General features: G+C 40.6%; 1 protein-coding gene across 4 annotated transcripts; it reads left to right on the top strand.

The window, feature by feature from the left end:
- Nucleotides 1-3,237: 3,237 nt before the first annotated feature.
- Nucleotides 3,238-23,379, top strand: SLC18B1 (solute carrier family 18 member B1). Of its 4 annotated transcripts, none has more exons than XM_061990712.1 (14): nt 3,238-3,423; nt 4,006-4,142; nt 5,270-5,365; nt 8,375-8,448; nt 9,117-9,264; nt 13,021-13,177; nt 14,440-14,576; nt 15,940-16,041; nt 16,985-17,076; nt 18,200-18,295; nt 19,114-19,188; nt 20,772-20,865; nt 20,969-21,015; nt 22,476-23,379. In XM_061990712.1, exons 1-14 carry the CDS (start codon nt 3,240-3,242, stop codon nt 22,549-22,551), a joined length of 1,515 nt encoding a protein of 504 aa, XP_061846696.1. In that variant the 5' UTR covers nt 3,238-3,239; the 3' UTR covers nt 22,552-23,379. The 4 variants fall into 4 exon arrangements, with proteins under 4 accessions (XP_061846696.1, XP_061846694.1, XP_061846697.1 ...); XM_061990710.1 differs by having other exon boundaries at nt 4,003-4,142; XM_061990713.1 differs by lacking the exon at nt 18,200-18,295 and having other exon boundaries at nt 4,003-4,142.
- Nucleotides 23,380-23,440: the final 61 nt, after the last annotated feature.

The raw sequence follows: 23,440 nt of genomic DNA, 5'->3' as shown, positions 1-23,440 counted from the left end.
GGCTGAGGGAGCTGGGGATGTTTAGCCTGGAGAAGAGGAGGCTGAGAGGAGACACAATCACTCTCTATAATTACCTGAAAGGAGATTGCAGCAAGGTGGAGGTTGGTCTCTTCTCTCCAGCAATGAATGATCAGACAAGAGTAACTGGCCTCAAGTTGTGCCAGGAGAGGGTTAGATTGGATGTTAGAACTTTTTCACCAAGAGGCTTGTAAATACTGTAAACTGTGGAGACTCAGGAACTGAGTAAGTCAAATGAGGGCACAGTACAGTGAGGCAGCCAAGTAGGTAGGCAAAAGCGTCATATATTATAAACTCCCAAGAGACATCTATAACACTGTTAAACTCTGAACAATCAGTCCTGAATTTCAGTTTTTAGCAATCCTTGCAGAACTTATTTCCCTTTGACATTTGTTTCTAATAATACAAAGCACCGGCACGTGCTACATTTAGATTTCTAATGTCTCATTTTCATTCCAAAACAGACATGATTTCTCAGCTCTATGGAATGATGAGTTGGAAGCTTCCTTGCAAGTAACATCAGTGCTCATTTCATGCTACTCTTCCTAAACAATTATCTTATTCATTTCCTGGTCACATAGTCCAATAAAAGGTTATTAATCATAAAGATTTCTGTAAAGGGCAAGTTATTTTTACCCATTTTCTTGCCCTTCCACAGAAGTCCTGCCCACCAGCACAGAGGCAGTGTTGTGTATTTACACGCGCTTCCAGGTAATGGTTCAGAACAGTCAACCATATGCTGCCACTCAGGAGCACAAGGGATATCTCTGTTGAGTTTCAAGCCCCTGGAGAAAGTATGATGAGAACTTTCTGGAGACTTAGAAAGAGGACAAAATATTGCATAGCAATACCAATTTGAAAAGAAGAAAGGTGTTGATGTCATGATAACAGCACAAAACAGTTTGTCGATTTTCATTGCCTTCCACGTATTCTGCATTAGGCTCTCAAAGGCTGTGGTTATCATGTGGTTACATTGGAGCTATTTTAAACTCTCCTGAATACCTGTGTGCAGCCACTATGACTGCTATCAAAAGAAACAGTAATGTGATGCAAATAATCACTGGCTGAATGATTTCTGGGTTGTAATACAAAAGTATTTCTATGATCTCTACAAATATACAAAACAATAACAGGATAAATTTTTCAACATGTGCTAAACATTTCAGAATGTCCTGGACATCCAGGAAAGAAGCTGCTCTTAAAACAACTGTTCTTACAATGTTTTTATTTTGTGGACATAGATTCTACTTGTAGTATTTCTAGAGGGCTAGTGCTCCAAGGCTTGAATTCTACACATGGTTTGGGATCTGAAAGAAAAGATACATTGTTTTCAAAGTTGCTGTAGACATGACATAAGCAAGAAAGGCTTGTATGCTTTAAAAAAGAGTGATTTGTTTTAGACTTGAAAAACTATGTTGACAGGGTAGTAACAAGTCCAGGTTAGAAGGTTAACAAATATTTATAGCTTATGAAGAATAGATGAGCAATTAACAAACATGTTTCATCAACTACTTTCTTCTGACAATAATGAGCAGCGTGTACGTAAACTGCACACACACATGGCAGGTCATAGGCCTGCTTCATTACTGGAGCCATAGCTCACTACTACTCCCACACTTCATCCTTCTACTGAAAGCATTGACTTTGTGGAAATCTGACTCTGTAAGCTTTATTGGATTACTCATTACTTACATGTAATTATTAATGAGAGAAGGACTTAGTTTTGAAAGTAGTTGGAATCTGTTGTAGGAGAGTCTAGACTAAAAAGATTTGTTGGAGTAGGAGTGAAAGCTATTTCACCACTTGAACATAACTGTCTATCTCTGTCCACAAAAGGAAAAGTTTTATTCTCTCTTCATGATTACAATCTCTCCCTACAAATTTCTCTTATTTGGTTTATTTGTGTGTCATGTGCTTCATAGATCACTTTTTTCTTATTATCCTTTTGCTGAACAGAAGATGACTTGCAAGTGCTCTTCCCCTTTTTTTCAGAGTTAAGGCTGTTCAAGAGACAGTATCTATTATAAGGATTGATTTTCTATGTTATTCTGGAGACAGACAGAAAAAAATAAAGTATTTCCTAGGGATTTTTTTTGCTTCACAGCCATAATATATGTCACATACAATATTTTGTCAAAATAGGCTTCACCAAATGAATGGATGGCTGTTATCTTTTGTGGCTGCTAAAGTTTTAAAGTTTCCTAATCTTGTGATAAGGAAGTAAATCTGTTTTTTCCTGTCACATGGAGTGTGAGATTCTAAAGTTAGGTACGTGGCAACATTTGCTCTGAAATGCCTTGTTATACATCTTAATATAATAATCAGTGAGTAGATGGAATACTGATGCCCTAGTTAAAATAATGCTTTAAAGAAATATTTTTTTTTTTCCCCTCTTCAAGCAATAGGTAGTCTTTCAACAAATTTTGAAGAGGTCCCCATGCCTCATTTCCCTTCTCTCCATTCTCCCCTCCCAAAAGGAACTTGTGCCATCACTTCTTCCTCATCTCCAGCCTGGATTCACTCCTGGCCAGCTTATATACAGCTTATGTAGTTTATAGCTATTGGTTCTTGTGACAACTTTGACATTTAGCTCTTCTGTTACAGTTTTATAGATCCTGCAGCTCGCTAGAGGCTGTTCATTGACACTGTTTGGTCTGCCAGTCCTAAGAAGCCATCCTGAATCTCCCTGTTGGTATGAAAGACAGGAGCATTACAGGTCTTTTTAAAGCAGAGAAATGCTTGTGCTTACAGGGCACATCACATAGGAATTGCCAGCCACTCCTGAGGAATCTTAGAGAGTGAAGCTGGGCCAGAGAGGTGAAGTTTTCAGGAAATGCTCTTGGGTTCGTCAGCTGGAACAGGTGTAACATCCAGGCTTCCTTTAGCTGGGTTGTACAGCTTTGTTCACTACGTCCTCAGTTTTATTCACCTCTAACCGGTCAAAGCCTCTGCGTTTCGCGTTTTACCAGGGCCAGCAAGGCAGCAAGTGCCCTGAGCCAGGTGTGCAACACACCCTGGAAGCCAGCAGGTTACTGTCACGCTGCTCAAAGCCCTGCGCCGGCTGCCGCCTCAGTCCTTTGCCCTTCTGGGCTGTCAGTCCCCTCTGGGCGCAGCGGCAGCAGCCCCTGTCTCGCTCGCAGCAGCCCCGCAACGCCCCTCCTCCTGGCTCCGGTTGGGACCCGAGCTGCCGGTGCGGGGCGCGGCAGACGAGCAGGCTGAGCATGCTCGGTGCCGGCGGTCCGGGTTCGTATTCGCCCCGTTGCGCTGCCAGCCCGCTGCTGCTGTCAGACGGGGAGCTACCGCACCGCACCGCACCGCACCGCACCGCACCGCACCGCACCACACCACTTCACTTTCCCATGGGCAGCCGGGCGGCGGACGGCGCAGGGAGCCACCGGCCCGCAGGTGGGAGGCGGAAGCTGCTCCACGTTTCTCCGCCGGCGGGACCGGAGGGGCAGCTGCCGCTCCGCAGGCGCTGCCGGCTGCGGCCGGGCCTGTGCTGAAGGGCCGCTCCGCAGTGCCGGAGCCCTCGCTGGGCAAGAGAGCGGACGTGCAGGGGCTGCATTTCTCTCCGGGGCTGCATTTCTCTCCGGGGCTGCATTTCTCCCCGGGGCTGCATTTCTCTCCGGGCTGCATCCCTCAGTGTTGCGTGCTGGGGTTCCCCCCGTGCGGTGTGTGCGCCCACGCAGCGGCACGCGTGGTGCGGGGCCGGGAGCGCGGCGGCACGACTGTCGCGGAGCCCGCTAGCTGAGGGCCGGCCGCCGGCCAGCACCACGCGGGGACGGCGCGGCTCGTGCTTCGGGGACTGCGCTCCTGAATGAGGGGAAATAAGAGCGAGTAGTACAGCTCGAGTTAATTTCCTAGAGTCGCAAGTTTTGGGCGGATGTTAATTTTAGAAGCTGATTTGCAAGCTGCGTTTCCCTCTATCAGTTTATTATACTTTTTTTTTGTTTTGCTTTTTTACTGTTTCTTTTGTATTTTAAGAAGATGGCATGCCAGAAGCACTTGGTGAGGAATCAAGAAGGTTTACCAGAGAACAGATCTTTACAATGTCCGCAACAGCTTCTATAAACTTCTGTTCAATGATATGCTATTCAATCCTGGGACCTTTTTTCCCTTCAGAGGTAAACAATTTGGCCAGCTGCTCTTCAAATTGGCTTTTGCATGTTGAAACTTTTAAAAGGATCTTGATCACCACAGGACCTCTATGTCTGTCTGTAAACTCTAAGTTAGATGTTTCAGCTGTGGGAATTCCTAGTGATAGCCTGATGCTGGCTAAAATAGATTAGAGTGTATGTAATAGTGACCTGGATCCTGTCCATGGACTAATTTCATCTTTCCTGTGACTGCAGAGCAGAAGGCAAACTAATGATATACAACTGAGACTGAAATGGAGAAGTTAAATAGTTTTTTGCCCAGTGTTGCATAGCAGTTTGGTAGTAGACCTGAGATCAAAACTGTGCCTGTGTCCTGACTTGTATTTCAGTGTCTTAGCCACTCAATGACTTTAAATAAAAAACCACCTCTCTGTTAACTAGTGCCGGGCCATCATTCAGTGTGTTAAACTTCCCGACCTAGCAACTGTAGGGAAAAAAATATTTCAGCTTATGTTGAATTAATCCAATGTTATAGGATGTCATATACAATGTAATATAGGATGAAAAAAAAAGGTCATGGTTCCTTTGCAGAAGTCCATTTCTGTCATGACCAAGTTATTCCCAAGTATTAACAAAGAAAACGTTAAAGTTCTTTTTTCTCTAAATATTCCTACGTACTGCTTATACCAAATAAGTGTTATTTTGTTAGTTGGATAAGTAAAAAAAAAATGCTTGGGTCTTGTTAGGAGGCGGCATGGTACAGCAAAGATAACAGTTATCTCTGTTCACTACCCTTTCACCTTGCGAGGGATCAAAGCTTGGTAACTACCTCTGTTGCACAGCAGTAGAGGCCACCTGTATACAGACTCATCACCTGTTCAGTAGTTCAGCAAACAGCACAGTATTTTCTTTCCTTGAGGAATGAACATTGCTTTTCCCTTTTATTGCATGCAGCTTAAATAGGAGTGCAACATGTCTTTAAATTGCTATGTTGTTGCTTTATGTGCCCCCCGCTGCCTTTGAGGAAGGAATTGGCTTTGTAGGTGCTCCAGTAGGAAAAAAAAAATGTACAAGGCATGAATGTTATTTACCTCAATAATTTGTCTCTATCTTTACAAAGTTGTGATATTTTTTTTTTTTTTTTTTTTTTGCAGGCAGAAAAAAAGGGTGTCAGTAACACCGTTGTTGGACAGATTTTTGGATGTTTTGCTTTGACCAATTTCTTGTCTTCTTTAATCTTGGGAAATTATGTAAGTATAATTGAAGCTGTAACTTCTCTGTGTGATGACACAGGTTGCTACTTGAAGGCAGTTTCCTAAGGCCAAGAAAAGAGAAGTCACTTCAGTAACATATCTGCAGGCTTGTGACTGCAAGTAACTGGAGCCTGTCCAGTGAGCCAGGGCAGGTGTCAAGAGGATGGAGCCAGGCTCTTCTTATTGATGTGCAGTCGTAGGACAAGGGGCAATGGGTACAAACTGGAACATAAGAGGTTCCAAAGAAATACAAGGAGGAATTTCTCCACTGTGCGGGTGAGCACTGGAACAGGCTGCCCAGATGGATTGTGGAATCTCCTTCTCTAGAGACATTCAAAACCCACCAAGATGGGTTCCTGTGTGACCTACTGTAGATCACCTAGTCCAACCCCCCTTGCCAGAGCAGGACCATCTAGACTAGGTGATCTTTCGAGGTCCCTTCCAGCCCTAAAGATTCTGTGATTCTGTCATTCCATAATCTCATCTAAGTCTTGTCAGTACAACTTAAAAATTACTCTTCCACAGTTCTTGAGGGTAGCATAAGGTAGAGGACACATGGTTGTTTTGTTTCTCTGGTTAACTGTTCTATTTGCTTCAGAGTAATCTGGCGATCAATTATCTTTTTTTTTTAATTACCTCCTCTCCCCCTACCTCCATTTAATTTATTGCATTTACTTAATATACTCTTGTGGCTTTGTACAGCTAGCACAGAAGCATCATGACAGTCTCTCACCCACACCCTCATTAGGATGGCAGACATCCCAGCAAAATGGGAGAAAAAGATAACTAAGGTTGTTGTGAATTGAGACAGGGGCAGGGAGGGCTCGCTGCCAGTTACAGTTCCGGGCAAAACAGACTCCAGTCCTTGACTTAGAGAGGAAAGTAGGAAAGTTTATTCTACTACCTACAAGAAACAACAGAACAAAAATCAAAAAGAGAGCAGAGGATTGAGAAAATTACAACCAGCACTTTAAGATCTCTCCCTCCCTCATCTCTCCTTTCTTCTCAGACTCAGCTCACTGCTCCTGATATCTCTACCTCCTGCCCCTTCAACAGCTCAGCGGGACAGGGAATAGGGGATGTGATCAGTCTCTCACAGATGTTCTCTGCCACTTTTCTCAGAGGAGGATGACTCCTTGCATTCTTCTCCTGCTCCAATATGAGGGTCCTCCCCTGGGACACAGTCTTTAACTTCTCTAGAGTGGGTTCTTCCCCACAGTTGCAGTTTCTGCAGATACAGGGTCCTTCACGTGGGACACAGCCTCCTCTGGCCCTAGTTACTGCCACTAGCACAGGGTCATTAATGAAGTGAGTCACTGCCCCTGATGCAGGGTCTTTAGCAAAATGCAACAAATCTCAGCTTCACCAGTCCTCTCTGCAGGATGCAGGAGAGTCTCTGCTCCAGCACACCTTCTCCTCTCTTCCCTCACTGACCTTGGAGTCCCCATGGTTGCTTCTCTCTCTCTTCCCATTCCTTGCACCACCACCAGCCAGAAAAGAAAGAAAGAAGAAACAGGAAGAAGCCTCCTTGTCCAGCTTCTTCTTAAAAAGTGATCGTGGAGGCATCTGATTGGCTCAGCCCCAGAAGTGGGTCTGGCTCAGAGCTGGGGAGAGTTGTGAGCTACTTCTTACAGGAGCCATCTTTACAGCCCCTTCCCCCTTACCAAAAAAAGCTGTCGTGTCAAACCATGACAGTTCTGTTTGCCTTTGGTGATGTTCTTAAGGTGTTTTGGCTTTGTTTTATTTTTTCTTTAGTTAGCTGCACCCGTTCTTTTTTTTGTGGTACATTGTCTTAAGACTTCCTGCTGTTATAACTCTGCTGTTAACTGTTTCCCCTTCCACTTCATTATACAATAACATTTTCTCCACTTCTTGCAACTTCAGTTTTCCCACAGTTTCAGATTTTTTCTCATGCTGGGGAAATTACAAATCAGTTAATATAACAGTTTGTGTATTTAAATGGCATGTTAGAGCACTATTATCTATGCATTTTTGGCTTGGGCTGCTTGGGATCATGCCCTAAGTTGGGGCTGCTGCAGTGTCAGTCTTCTCTTTCTTTGGCTAGGCAGTCTCTTTGCTGACCTCATGGTGAATTATTTTCTCTGATGATGAGGTGGGTTATCAAGGTGTCACACAAGTACCATTGGTATGTCCAATCTTGGTGTTTATAATTGCATTCAACTATGCCACAACTCTCACTGAGTAATTTGCAGGCAGGAGAGGAGAGTCACTGCAAACAAATGAGGTGAACATCAAGAGAAGTGAACTGTCCAGCAATCAGAAACCCTGAGGGTTTCAGTGAAACTTGGCAAAATATGGTGTTTAGTAATAATGGCTGAAATGCAGAGACTTTGTCTGGGCCTGAACAGGAAAGGAGTCTGAAATACCTACTGTCCTTAGGTAGTAAGGACAGTACAGACTTAGAAGCTCAGATATACTTTGTTACGGGATTGAGTTAGCTTTATGGCATGCCTGTAATCATCCTTCACCCTGGTGATGGAGTCAGATATGAGGAAATGTGGGGTCCTTTCCCCGGTAATGACTGGGGCAGCCTGAAGCAACCATGTTTCCTATGCCAAAGCTTTGTGCTATTAAAGGTTATGGTAGATTTGCTTTAAAGTCAGCTTCCATTGACTCTCCTTAGGCATATATGTGACAGGTACCAGTGACTTGGAATCACTGATGATGCTGGAGGGGGGAATGTATTGCTTATTGTTTGTTTGTAATGATGAACGCTGCTCTAACCTGCTGCTCTGCAGAAGCTGCAGCGTGTCGCTGTGAAATAGTTAATGGCACCACTGTCTTAACCATTCTGAAAACTGGGTTAAGTCACTTAGCTGTTTAGAATATTTTTAGGTTCAGTATTGCATGAAGGCACACTGGCAGGAGCAGTGTTACATATGCTATAAAGTACCCATAATGTTTTAATTTCTTAAGAGTAATTTACTTAGATTTTTTTATCTAGGTCTGAAATAATAACATGTAAAAATGGTATTTCATTTACAGATTACGCATATTGGGGCAAAATTCATGTTTGTGGCAGGGATGTTTCTTTCAGGATGTGTGACCATTCTGTTTGGGTGAGTAATTTTTGTTGTTAGTTTTTGTTGTATTTGTCTTCTAATCATTTTCATCCACATGAAAACAATGTACACAAAACACAACTGGAACCTCTCAGGCATCTTTCATATGTTGGTTAGATCACCTAAATTTTTGCATCTTTACTTTTTATCTATCCCTTGTAAAGCAGAATGAACACTTCTCACATTGAGTAGGTTTCAAAGCCTTACTACTTTGAAAGCAAAGGAAGGTCCTACATATTGAAATAACTTCTGTAGTTCATGAACAGCCAGAGGTCTGTCAAAGTGCAGCAATAAGGCAACTGTAATGCATGAAATATTTGTGCATAATGAAGGAAACTCTTGTTGCGTGGCTGTAACGGATTGCATCAGACTCCTTACACAGTTGCTTGGAAAAGCTATGAAGTACAACAGAAGATGGCATTGGAGTTTTTCACGGGTTAAGCTTTTCACCACTAAAGAAAGAGGAAAAGATGAAAGCTACCAGAAGTAGTTTGGTTTCTGAATGACTTCACTGATATGACTCAAAAAGATGTGGCAATAGAAAGCATTGTCTCATAACAGTGTCATTCAATGATTAAATGATACTTCAAGGCCTTTAGTGGATGACTTGTATCCTGACAGAAGTCCACTTACTGGGGTTTTTTTGTTTGTTTGTTTGTTTTCAGATTGCTGGACAAGGTACCAAGTGGACCAATGTTCATAGGTTTCTGCTTTTTAGTAAGATCCGTTGATGCAGTGGGTTATGCAGCAGCAATGACAGCATCATTTTCAATCCTTGCAAAGGCATTTCCCAGTAATATAGCTACTGTCCTGGTAAGTGCAAAAACTGGTGTTACAGTGGAGTACCTGAAATATGATAAATTGTCAGCAGGCAGCCTGAAACCACTAGGAGAAAATTTTCTGTCTTATGTGCAAGCCTATTTGAAATCCATTACATAACTTTTATTTGTAATCTAGAGTCACAGTCCTAGAACACTTTAGACTTTAGCATAACTCCAGTTAGGTGGAAATTAGGCAGTCTGTATTAGTGGGTTATGGTGTATTAGTGGGTTAAGACAGATGACCATTGATGGTAGTTATCCCTTTGGTGGCAATCAGACTACTAAAATACTAATACAGTGTTTAGTGACTGCTTCTGCATGGATAGTAAGAATCCATATGGATTTATTCAAGAAATTTGATGAATTCAAATATTGTTGATTTAAATGACTGAGATGGAAAACTGGAAGAAATCCTGTTTTCATTTTTCTAATCCATTGATAAAAGTGATATATCAGAAGATGAGAACAACTTCTTGAAATCTGGTGAGCACTGTTTCTGATCATCAGTGATTTATTTCAATAGGAGGTAGTACCGCAGCTGTTTAGTCTGGAGAAAAGAAGGCCCAGGGGAGACCTTATTGCTCTCTACAACTACCTGTAAGGAAGTTGTAGCAAGGTGGGGATTGGTCTTTTCTCTCTTGTAACAAGCAATAGAACAAGACAAAATGGCCTCAAGTTGCACAAGAGGAGGTTCAGGCTGGATATGAGGAGGAATTTCTTTACTGAAAGGGTTGTCAGGCATTGGAACGGGCTGCCCAGGGAGATGGTGGAGTCCCCGTCTCTGGAGGTGTTTGAGAGAAGGGTGGATGTTGAACTTAGGGAAATGGTCTAGTGGTTGATAGGGCTGAGACAAAGGCTGGACTTGATGATCTTAAAGGTTTCTTCCAGCTGAAACAATTCTATGATTTAGATGAGTTTTATGATATTGGGGAAAAGGAGTTTTATATTTAATAAAATGCTACTTTCTCTATCTCCTGTCAGTAAATTCTGGTTTCAGTTCAAATATAGAGGGGCAGAGGTATCCAGGTTAAATTTTAATGAGTGAACAAATGCTAAGAACATAGAATCATAGAAAGGTAAGGGTTGGAAGGGACTTCTAGAGATCATCTACTCCAAACTCCCCTGCATCCTTCAGAACATTTAATAAAATTGGAAAAGTTTATGCTTTTGTTAATATTGTTATTAAGATCTATAGTTACTTCTGTGAAAAAATGTCTCTAAAAATACATCCTTCTAACTAGCAAAAAAGTACTAAATATATCAGCAATGAGGAGCTGGCAGTTTCCTTGGAAAGCAGGTTTTATATTGTAATTGTAGTTTGGATTTATTCTGTGAATAAGTTTAAGGTTTCCAGTTTGCAAATTTTAAAATATCATTTAACCTCATATCATTTAATATCAAGTAACCTTGACTTAAGGAGCCTTGTAATCAGACCTAAAAGCAAGTGAAATTCCATGGCAGCAGCACAATAAATGTGATGAAAATGGTATGTGGTGATGAATCATAGAATCATTTTGATTGGAAAAGACCTCTAAGGTCATCAAATCCAACCACTAACCTAAGACTGCCAAGCCCACCACTAAACCATGTACCTCAGCACCTCATCTAATATCTCCAGGGATGGGAACTCCTCACCTCCCTGGGCAGCCTGTGCCAGAGTTTAACAACTCTCTCAGTGAAGTTCTTCCTAATCTCCAATCTAAACCTCCCCTGACACAACCTGAGCCCATTTCATCTTTTGGAGATGAGTGTCTGGAAAGCTGTCTGGCAGAAAAAGACTTGGGGATGTTGATCGACAGCTGGCTGAACATGAGCCAGCAGTGTGCCCAGGTGGCCAAGAAGGCTGGTGGCATAGAATCATAGAATGGTAGGGTTGGAAAGGACCTATAGAGATCATCTAGTCCAACCCCCCTGCCAAAGCAAGTCCGCCTAGGTCAGGTCACACGGGAACGTGGCCAGGTGGGTTTTGAAGACCTCCAGAAAATGAGACTACACACCCTCCCTGAGCAGCCTATGCCAGGGCTCCCTCACCTGAATGGCAAAATAGGGTTTTTCTTATGTTTAAATGGAACTTGTGAGGTTAACTCAAGACCATAACCAGAAATGCTAAATGGCTGTGTCTTGGTAACTACCTTTGTTTAAAACTTAGGAGTGATATCAGAAGACAGATCACTTTTAAATATTGGTCTGTTTGCCATATTATAGGACTCCACTGTCTTGTTCTGCTTAAGAATAAAACCTCTTCAAATGTGTTTCTGTAGACTTACTGTCCTAAACGGACATGATGGGAAATTCTTGTTACTGTGAGCTCTGCTCATGATGGTGGCAGAGGCACGAGGCAGAATAGCAAGCTGATTAGCTGAAGCAAGGTGCATCCTACACTAAAATCACAAAGTCTGAAGGAAAGCCTTGGTTTGCATTGCCTTTCTTGATAGTGGTAGATACTAGAAAACACTTTTCCTCTCATTACCATTTTGGTACCAGTTTTCAGACTACCTTTTACCCATTGAGTAGTCCAAAGAATGTATGGTAAAGTTACTGAATGTAAGCATACCAGCCTTGTTCAAGGGAGATATTCAGCATCTGTCAATGTGATTGCTCTGTTGGAGGTATGAACTTCAGAACATAAACAATATCACTTTTCTTGCAATACCAGGTTTACCTTTTCCTCCCCTGATCTGTGAGAATGCAATGCCTCAGCTCACCCCAGCCTCTTGGTAATTCATTAACTTAGAAGGACCAAGTGATGTATAGCCTGATTTGAACTGAAAGTTCCCCAGTTACTCTTTTTTTCTTTCATGATTGGTGAGCAACATAAATAAAAGCATTATTTGGATGCAGTTACATTAACTCATAGGCATTCCATGTGTTGAAGTTTACCAAAATATATCAAATAGATCCAGAAATTTTGAAGACTTGCAAGTCATATGCTATTACCAGTCTCCTTTGCTTTGCTAGGGAAGGAAAACACTGCAACTCTTGACTGACCTAGGGTGAAGAATTTGGCTATTGCTGACTGTGTCCATGCTTGGGCCATTTGACCACTCTGGTATCAGTAAAGTTAAAGATGAGGATGAGTCCCTATGCTATGTTTCTTAGTCTCAGATGTTGGTAAAATTTAACAGCTGATGCTAATAACTAAACATTGATTAATCAAGTGTTGAGGCAGATATTGACAGTGGTGACTATGGTGTTGTAACACAAGGCTTAAGTGTAAACATGTTATTGTCCTTTTTTAGTATCTTATAAAATATGTCAGGTTATTAAAATATAGCCAAAATAATGAGTTATCCCCATTGCATTTCACTCTTACTTCCTACCCCTAGTTAGTGAATCCAAACAGTTGATTATGGAGAGAAAGCTTTATCTTGGCACATGTGCCTCATCCCACATCCCATGAGATAATGACCCATCCAAGTAGTCTTGTTTGGGTCCTCCCTCTAGCCAGAGCATTTGTCTTGCCTCAGGACTAGGTGACAGCATAGTGGCTGATACTGCAGTACAGGTATTTCCTTCTAGTGAAGCAAAAAGAAGTGATGGCTGTCACACAGACAACTGTGAAATTTCTTTTGCTATCTGGCTTTGTGAAGGTCACTAGTAGTCATTATCCCCTTTAGTGATGCAGTGTTTTTCTCTTTTCACTGGCTTGACTGCTGCTCCTCAGACAAATGGCTTGGTTTTTGTTGTTACACTGGAGTTTCTCAGCATTGTGACTTTTTAAATTTTTCTTACTTTCTTTTTGATTTAGGGCAGCCTTGAAATTTTTACAGGACTTGGACTGGTGCTGGGCCCACCTTTAGGTGGCTTTTTATATCAATCATTTGGTTACGAGGTCCCTTTCATTACACTGGGATGCATAGTGTTGGTCTTGACACCTGTGAATATGTATGTATTACCAAAATATGGTAAGCATCCTTCTTCCTGCCTCCTTCACTCACTTTAATTTCTCATATATTTAACTGTCCTCTAAAAAAATATCAGCTTCTGGAGTCTGATCCAGCTCAGAGGGCAAAGCTCTAGTTGAATTAACTTGTGATCTTGATTAGGTCCTTGTTTTAAATGTCACCTAAATTAATGGATGCAGATGGCTTGGAATGAATCCAAGACCTCATGTCCTTCTCTGCAAACACTAAGAACTCTGTGTGGAAATGAACTGAGATATATTTTTTTTTCCTTTTGTATCCTTAGCTTCAGGGCTTGTAGAGGATCAGTTACGTCTGTGTAACATCAGCCTATCATTGCAGCTTGTTGGAGAAAAAGCTGTAGATAAATTTTGTTTAAAACAAGAGAAGTTGACATATTTGAGGGGTTAACGGTGAGGGGAAAACCAGAATTACAGGAAGAACAAAAGTGGGTTATTTGTACTGAATGATAGAGGATCTGATTAACATGAAAGAATGTTGAAGGTAATAAATTGAGGGGCTCAACTGAAGTGCTGAAGGTCATATAAATACGGTTAAATTTTAGATGAGCCTACTTGGACGTAAAGCTGACTTAAAGATAAGTCTTCACACAGCAACGTAATTGCAAGTTTACATTTCTGTTAGTCCTTTCTAGAAAAAAAACCCCAAACAAACTAGTAACTTTCAAAAGCCAGAAGTATTTTAAATCTTTTTTTTCCCTCTTAAATATTAAAACCTTGGAGAATAACTTCATATGTATTGGCTTTTAGAAGAAACATACAGTGGTTAACCATGCGCTACTACTGGCTTCCCTCCCCTTCTTCCTGAGCTCTGAAATTGACTGTAATTACCAGCAATTTTGAAACTATGTTAAATAAATGTTAGCTTTGAAATGGTAGGTGCTAATGAATGGACTTTTAGTTCTATGTATGCATTAAGACTCCATTCAACTATTAAAGCACCAACAGCATCAGGAAAGGAGCCTGCCTTAGAAATGACACCTAACCATGATGTCTGAAAGAAGATTCCTGTCTGCAATACAAATGGAAAGTGTTAGGAAACCCAAATGACTAGTTGCTTAAAAATTGCGGCAGATCTCAACTTATAAATAGCAATCTCTTTATTTTACTTTCAGACCACGTTTCTCTGATTGGTTATGAATAGTTCATGCATGTGTGTGCAAGTTGTTTTAAGTTGATGAAGACCAATCCTGAGAGTATGCTGCTGAAAATAATGCATTTTCCCCAACTTCTCTCTTGAAATAGATTCAGTCCCTAGCAAGGACTCCTTTCGGAAGCTCATTCTTCTGCCAAAAGTCTTACTACTCTGTTTTACTATATTTTCACTAAGTGCATGCTTAGGCTTTTTGGATCCCACAATGTCTCTATTTGTCCTAAAGAAGGTAAGTCCTGTTAACATGCACGGAAGTCTAGACTTGCTAAATATGATAAATAACCAATGATAAATAATTGATTATAAATGTGGTTTCAATAACTTAAACAAAATTAGACCCTATCCAATTGCACTGCTTTATTTAACTGTTAATAATATGATTTCCAAATAACTTGATTTCCACAGCACTGACAAATTGGTTTGAATCTGTTACCACTGGGTAACTTAGAGAATGAGGAAATGTAAGACTTCTAAAAATGTGCTTTTTCCCCCTTAATTTGCTTTCAGCTGCAGAATATGTTCTCTGAACAGAGCATAACAGCTGGTTTTGTAAATGAGGAACATTTTCCTCCTTTGTGAAAGGAGGAAAGCTCTGTAAAACTACAACAGTTACTGACAATGTTATATCTCTTGATGTGGATGTTTGTTTTTGGAGATCTGATGTTGCAGCTCTGCCTTCTCTTACAGCAATGCCAATATTAAACAGGTTTCAAATATGTAACCTGCCAGATGACTTCTCCACTCAGTAAAAAGGCAAATGCCATTTTATTTATTGATTTTTAATTTACTTAAATATTTAGTTGCTTGTTTTCTGCTTCTTTTTTTTTTTGTTTTGTTTTCCCCGTGGTGTTTAACGTAATCAATTTGAGGCAAACAGTTTAAGATTCTATTCCTGTGTGAAATTAAGCAATTGTTCTTGAGTAGTTTTATATATTAATTTTTTTTCCAGGGAATAGCATTTCACAGATTGTTGGTGCTCCTGTTTTTAGTCTGTCTAGTCTAGAGTGGAGAAGACTTGGTGCTGACCTCTTCCATCAGTGGAGACTTGAATGTACATCTTCCATCAACCGAAAGGGATCTATAACTATCCCAGTTTAGAATATTGTGCACTTGTGTGGCTGTTCTGCTTTACTTCTACTCTATACTAACAGGTACCTGCCATGAAAGGGCTGTAGCCTTCTTGGCAGGTGTTATAACCACTAAATTAGAGTTATTATTGTATGTTTGCATATAGCAAGAAATAGTAAATATTTATATAATCCATGCTACATGACACACCTTGGAATAGCTTCTAACTGGTAGTTAAAGCACTCATGGCATAGTGCTTCCTCCTGAGATTATTTAGCCTTTATCTGAGTGCAGTTGTGTCACGTGTTTTCACTCCACATCTTATGAACAGAAGTGGAAGGAAACTGGAGCTTTGCCAATGACTTCGAATAGTTGCAAAATTGCTGTATGGTATCATTAAAAACCTTTAAGTCATCCATTTCAGTATTTTGACCTAACATACAGTTCTTGGATTGACCTTTAGTGAATATAGTATATATGGTTTGATGGTTTGGTTTTTGTTTTGTTTGTCTTCTTTTCTTTAGTTCAAACTCTCAGCTGGTTATGTGGGCTTGGTATTCCTTGGTTTGGCACTTTCATATTCCCTGTCCTCTCCGCTCCTCGGACTCCTAAGTGACAAACGGCCAGTGAGTACTACCATGCTGTTTGTGCACTTTTAGTAAAGCAGTCTTTGCATTCAGTTAAAACTGGAGGCCTTCCTATATTGAAGTGGTGGATGTAGGCCTGAACTTGTAAAGAGATCTGTTTTTCAGGGCCTTGTATGTGAGAGCTTAAGGTCTCTTTTGGAAGGTGCAGGTGATACAAGAATATCCAAAATAGTAAAGCATGTTAAACAAATATCCTGTAGCTGGAATGTGTTGAGCTTTTCCAATGGACTAAGCACAATCTGTTTCCAGGAAATACGGAATGAAGAGTGGAAAAATATATCCGACTTATCCATGCCTTTGACCACCTATAACTTTTTCAGTTTTTGGGGAATAAAGATATTCTAGTTAGCTGTGTTGATTTCTCTCTTAAAAAGTGTGATATCCAAATTAGATCATCACACCAATTGTCTGTGGTTCTCTGCCTTGTAACTGCAGTGATATACCTACAATTGCCTGGTTTACAGCCACTCCTAATTGATCAAGGAAACCTACACTTTGAATTCTGTTTGAATTCTGCGTGAAGGGCGGTGTCAGTTTTCTGACAGCGCTTTTTCCTGACACTAATAATGAATGACACACAATGCTACATGATACTTCTTATACAGAAGAAGAGTAAGACCTAATTATTTCACCAGCAGAGAAGCCCCATTACTCACTATCCTGAAGAAATCTCTTCAGGAGATTAAGCAGCTGCTGCCAGTGATTGCGTTGGTGGTGAGGAAACATAAATTCAGTGTTTTGCGTTAGTGTTCAGAACTGTCAGAGAAATTGTGAATTCCCAGTTTGTGTGTAGTGATGGTCTCTTGAGGAGCTGTACTTTTCAGGACATGAAGATACAGGAGAGGGATGTTAAAAAAGACAAAATAGTTACCATTACAAATTCACATCTTTATGTTACATGCCTGTTCCTTTTGTTTCACAGTACCTCAGAAAGTGGCTGTTGGTATCTGGAGGCTTCATGTCAGCACTGTGGTTTTTCATGTTAGGACCTGCACCTGTTCTGCACATTGAAAGGTACAGAACTGCTTCTCTTTGAGCCTGTCCCCTTATGTGATGTTTTAGTGATAGTTATCACAACCGTAGTCGTATATGTCCACAAGTTGATAATTGTCACTTTTTGACTTCTAACATGAGACCATGAATGTAAAGCTATGGGAGCATCCGGAAATAGAGATTTTATAGCTTTCTGAAATAGAGCCTTTGCTTTTTATTATTACTGTGTTTGCTCATGTTAATGTCTGTAGTGGGAGGAATGCTGCTTTTTATTTTCCTTGCCTCCCAATTCTATGGTATTTCCAGTGCAGCAAAACAAAGTTCTCCTTCTGTTATATTTTCCAATTTTCTCTATTTCACGAATGTTTCTTAACTACAGATTTTATTTGCATGGCTGTGCAACACTAGGGATTTTTTTATTCTCTCTGTACATATCTTACTGTGAAAAGGCCAGATTATAGCTTTATTTTCAGCTAGCTAAGTAAAGACAATGTCTGTTGAATCCAAAAACTGCATTGCCATATCTCTCCAGTTAATTCGCAGCAAACTACTCTGCTACATTTGCAAGACATCTGTACAGTTCTTTTGGCCTAGGTGATATACTCTATTAAAGACGATAGTAGACTTGCTAATGTGCAGGATTAGTCAGCTTCTTCCTCCTAGAATTCTGTTTTATAAAGAAAATAATACATTTGAAATTGGTGAGTTCGTGCACTTGAGTGGGTGAGAAAAAGAAAACAGCAAAGTCTTGCAACAGTCTTTAAGTCTATTTGGTTATCATGTATTAGGCTACAAAATTTTAGCTGCAAAATCCTTCACTTGCGCAACAAGTCAACCCTGGAGCTTGGACAGGTATTGCTGACTTAAGCTCTTCTGTATACCTCTTCTCTGTATGCATGGACAGCATTTGATAAGGAAATATTTCATTTGAGCACAGAATTTTTAAATCCTTTCACAAAGTTTTCTTTTAAGTGTAGGACTGTGTATTTCAAGTCTTAGCATTCAATTGAACTAGAGTTCGTTTTAGCTTCAAGAAACCTAGTTTTCTGGTCAGTCATGGAGAGGTGATATAAATGTCTTCAATCAAATGGAGTCATGCAAAAAGAGTCTTCAGCAGCTAACTTTTAAAATGCTTCTTCTTCAGTCAGCTGTGGATGTTTGTGCTAATGCTGGTTTTGATTGGCCTTTCCCTTGGTATGAGCATTATCCCAGTGTTTCCAGAGATGCTGCACTGTGCGTAGTAAGTAATTTGGTCCAACACATCTTTCATGTTACTGACAGTAGAAAACTAATTAATTTTCAGGGGTGAATATGAAGTAGGGTTTTGCTGTGGCTTGTTTCCCCCTTTTTGGGACAAAGGCAGCAAGTAACACTTCCACTACTCTTTTGTCTCATTTTTTTTCTGTCTGAGCACCACAGTCATTATACTCCAAATATAATATTTTTGTAAATGTGTATCTCAGTACTATGAACCTACTGAAGTCCATCAGACTTCAGTTCTTACAGCATGAGGTAATCTGCATGTGGTTTCATATCCATAGGATTTATTTCAGCTTCTGAGGATCATTAATAGCAAAGTGTTTTCACTGGATTTTCAGATTGCATTGGCTTTAACAGCTGCGTCTTAGAGCAATCATACGTGCTCAAAGTACAAGGTCTGTGATGTGGCTTGGCGGTAATGATCTAGAAGGGTCTTCATTTGCTCTTTTTAGTATATTCCTCTTGGAAAAAGGCCTTTCTTTCTTGGGAAAAAAAAAGTTTTTCCTTCTTAAAGGCCAACTGCCACTGCTTTACATTTATCATATGAAACATGGGGAATGAATGGTGGTGTGATGTTAGGAATCTTACTTGGAAGACATCAGAGGTGAGGAGTAGTAGTGCAATCCCCCAGAGAGGCAGCAAAGAAAGTACTGGGTGAACAGACATGATTCCGCTGTACACTTTTTCTTGTTAACTCTATATATTGTGTGTACATTAAAAGGAGAGAATAAATTCTATAGAGGAAAGCTATACACAAATATGTATTGTACTACTCCCAATTGGTCTGTTTCTCTGCAGTGAGAATGGATTTGAAGAAGGTCTGAGTCTTCTGGGATTGGTGTCTGGACTCTTCAATGCCACGTGGTCCCTTGGGTAGGTATGCAGTCACCTTTTTGTAAGCTATAAGCATTCAGTTGTTCTGCACTATCACCTCACAAAAGCCTGCTTCATTAAGACCAGAAGTCTTGTGTTGCAGTCATTGTGTTGATCTTGATTCAGAAGGTTCTTATTAAACAGCTGCCCGATTAACATGTTAAAACAAAGCTTTTTACTCAGCAAAGGGAATATGGACTCTGAACCTGTCTTCCTTGAAATGTATTGCCCTGCAAATCCAAAAGCTGCAGTGATTAAGTGGGTATTAGGATGCACACCCATGTGGCTATTTTTGTTGTCGCTAAATACAGAGAGAGGTGGATCCTAATTTTTTACATGGAGAGACCTAGAAGGTAATTGACTAATTCTGTTCCTGACTAATTGTGACCTCCTTTTTCCATTTTCTACATTTCCTCCCTTTGTCTGAGATAGCTTAAAGTCTTCTCTTTCAGTCACAGCCATTATTTAAGACCTATGTTTGCATAGCTTAGCAGAGAGTGTCTGTGTTGATTACCTGGTGGTTATCACAAAAATGAGTGAAAGGTGCTGCTGGCTGAGTGACCCTTTGGAGCTGTCAGTCAGTCAGAAGTGACAGAGTCACTGTATTGACAGCCATTTCCAGTATTTTTTTTTTTTATCTGTCCTTTTCCTCTGTGGCTACAGTTGAATTTCAGCGGTACAAATTTACACTTTTTTTTTTTCCAAGCTAACAGAAATTCTAGCTGGCACATTTATTTGATGTAGGGTTCACTATGGATATAGGCAGTATAAAGTTACCAAACCTTGGTTTTATGCTGTTATCAAACCTGGTTTTATTATATCATTTGCTTTCAGGAAGTCTAGTTTTACACAGGTTTGTCCCTTTCTGTAGCAAGAGACCGTATCACGTAAGACCTTTCATAAAGTGGCAGCAGCTGCACAACCTTTCATGGCATGCTTAGGCAGGTGCAGGGCAGTTACAAACAGCTCAACCTTGCATTGTTTGCATCTGTCACAATGTACCTTCTCACATGCTTTATATCCATCAGTCTTTTGTCCTGAAGTTTGCGAGGCTTGTATTTTGAGGCATGAGAGTTTAAATTTTTCATAGAATGATAGAATTGGTGTTGGTGGTCTGTTAGAATGTGGTCCTTAACAGGCACTCTAAGCCACTCCAGATACAGAGATAGAGAAAGGAATCCATTCACCTTTCCCTTGCCATTCCTATTTCCAAATGAGGAGGTAACTAGATAGGTTTAGTGAGGCCATAGCAAAGAATTAATACTGGCTGTGAATCACAGGAAGTTTAGGTCTGTGGAAGACAATCTTTTTGTAGATGGAGGAAAGAGAATCGATAGAAGTAGGCCACAAAAGGCAATAAAAAAGATCTCTGAAAAGACAATATTTTATTTTATTCATTTGGGATGTGGAGTCTCCTTCTCTGGAGGTTTTCAAAACTCACCTGGACACATTTCTGTGTGACTTGACCTAGGTGGACCTGCTTCCGCAGGGGGGTTGGGCTAGATGATCTCTAGAGGTCCCTTCCAGCCCATACCATTCTGTGATTCTGTGGGTTGACAACACCTCATTTTGCTTTGATGCAGGGCATTTGCAGGCCCCACTCTAGGAGGATTTCTAAATGAAAAGCTGGGTTTTGAATGGGCCTCAGCTCTTCAAGGAGGATGGGTACTGCTAAGTGTAAGTAATTACACCCTTTTCGGTTTTTATATCTGTTGCAGTTATGAGCTATTACATAAAGTTGGTATTATTATTAGAATTGTAACTATCTGTTTCCTCAAAGGGTCTTGCAATTGGAATATTCTATATCACTGAGGCAACAAGGAGAAGGTATGCTGAGATATTTATTATTTGTTTTGCATGCAACTATATAATGCAAACCTTTGAAAGTTGTGCTTCCACTTTTTTCCTCACTAACAATCTGATAATCAATGACAAGATGAGCAATAAAAATACTGCTTGAGTACTTTGACTGTGTGCTTTCCTAAATCCTTGATGACCTAAACAGAGAACTAAACCAGGCAATGCCTGTTCCATACAAGCAGCAAGACTATGGCATTAGCAAGCAAATCCTACTGGTGGTTCCTCAAGAAGTGTCTGTGAGCTGGAATTGACTGGATGGTCACATCCAGAGAGTAGTGGGCTCATTGACCAGGTAGTGGTCAATGATGAGTTGTTTCATTCAGGGATCTGTACTGGGAGCAGTACTGTTTAATATCTTCACCAACAACATAGACAGTAGGATTGAGTGCACCCTCAGCAAATTTGCAGATGAAACCAAGCTGAGTGGCGCACCTAATATGCCTGAGGGATGGGGTGCCATTCAGGGGAACCTGAATGAACTCAAGAAGTGGTCCGATGTGATCCTCATTAAGTTCAACAAGGCTAAGTACAAAGACCTGCACTTGGGTCAAGACAACTCCCAGTATTATTATGGGCTGGGGGATAAAGGGATTGAGTGCAGCCCTTCTGAGAAGGGCTTGAGGGGACTGGCTGTGGCCAATGTGTGCTTACAGCCTGGAAGGCCAAGTGTACCCTGGGCTGCATCAAAAGCAGCATGGCCAGAAGGTTCAGGGAGAGAATTCTGCTCCTTGACTCTGGAATGCTGACCCAGCTTTGAGGTCTTCAGCAGAGGAAAGACGTGGATCTATTGGAGCAGGTCCAGAGGAGGGCTACAAATGTGATCAGAGAGATGGAACACCTCTGCTGTGAGGAAAGGCTGAGAGAGTTGGGATTGTCCAGCCTGGAGAAGAGAAGGCTCCAGGGAGACCTTATTGCAGTGTTTCAGTACTTCAGAGGTGGCTTATAAGAAGGATGGGGACAGACATTTTAATAGGGCCTGTTGCGATAGGAGAGGGGTCAATGGTTTTAATCTAAGAAAGGATCGATTCAGACTAGGTATGAGGAAGAAATTTTTTATGATAAGGGTGGTGAAACATTGGAGCAGGTTGCCCAGAGAGATCATAGGTGCCTCATCTGTGGGAATGTTCAAGGTCAGGTTAGATGGGGCTCTGAGCAATGTGGTATAGCTGAATATATCCCTGCTCATTACAGGGGTGTTGGATTAGATGACCTTTAAAGATCCCTTCTAAGTGAAACCATTCTGTGAAATGATGAATGTCAAAGCAATAGTATATGGTTTTGTGCAACAGTGAGGAACCAAATCCAGTGACCCATGTATCTCTTTCCATGTAATATGTGGCTTTTTTTGCTATAATGTTGATATTGCATAGAAGTATCTAGAGAATATTAAACTTGTTTCTTCCCTCCTGTTCTTTTCCTTGTGCCAGCGGTTCCAGTTCCAGCCTACAAAATCCTCCCGGTAGTAATGAAGAAAGAACTTACCTATTGGGCAGTGAAACATAGCCAGACATACCTTCAATTTTCTGTTTACTATTGTGGTTTAACCTAGTCTTGAGATGAGTGGACTTAACAGTGTTTCATTATTCTGCATCTGGGATACATGATCCCTTAGTGAATAACCAATTGTGGCTTAGTTGTAACTGCATTACTGTTTTGAAACACTAAACACTGACTGTCTTTATTTTGGAAGTCCTCACACAGATTGGCTGAAGTGATGAGTAACCCTCAGATGTCAGCACATTTATTTGTATTCCAAATACAGTGCACCACTGTATGTGGAGAGAAGTGATTTGAAATGTCTGGTTTCTATACTTCAGCCTGCTGTGCATTATCCTTGGGTAAAGCTACTCTTTTGCTACCATGATTTCCTGTATTTTTTAAAAGAAAGTTAATTATCTTTTAATACTTTAACCGATAACATAAAATATTTTATGACAATATTCAATGACAAAGCATTAACCCAAATATTGCTTTCAATAACATAAAACATTGAAACCAAGTTTGAAATGATAAAGCATTAAGCACAACATTGCGTTCAACAAAGCAACTTTTTTTCCCTAAGTTTTGTGAATTTTCCTAGACAACAAGAGTCTAGAAGATTTTGTGTCTATCAGCACTTTTATTGTCTTGAAAGTGCCTGAAGATGGAAGGCAAAGATGATGAAAAGAAGACTTAGCATCTCCACACAGAACTAACTGATCTAAAGTCCTGGAAGAGACTTGGCATCTTGTGTGTATGTCTGTATACATATATGCACAGATGTATGTGTGTTTGTAGTACATACATCTGTGAGATCCATTTTAATAATAAATGCCAGCTGGAGTGTTTGTACCAATTGCCTCTGCAACAATAACTCTATCAAAAGTCTAGGGCTATTATTTTCCAACAATAT

Source organism: Colius striatus, chromosome 2 (genome assembly GCF_028858725.1).
Source record: "Colius striatus isolate bColStr4 chromosome 2, bColStr4.1.hap1, whole genome shotgun sequence".
NCBI lineage: Eukaryota > Metazoa > Chordata > Aves > Coliiformes > Coliidae > Colius > Colius striatus.
The sequence above is the reverse complement of the archived record's forward strand: the minus strand, read 5'-3'. Positions and strand labels throughout refer to the sequence as shown.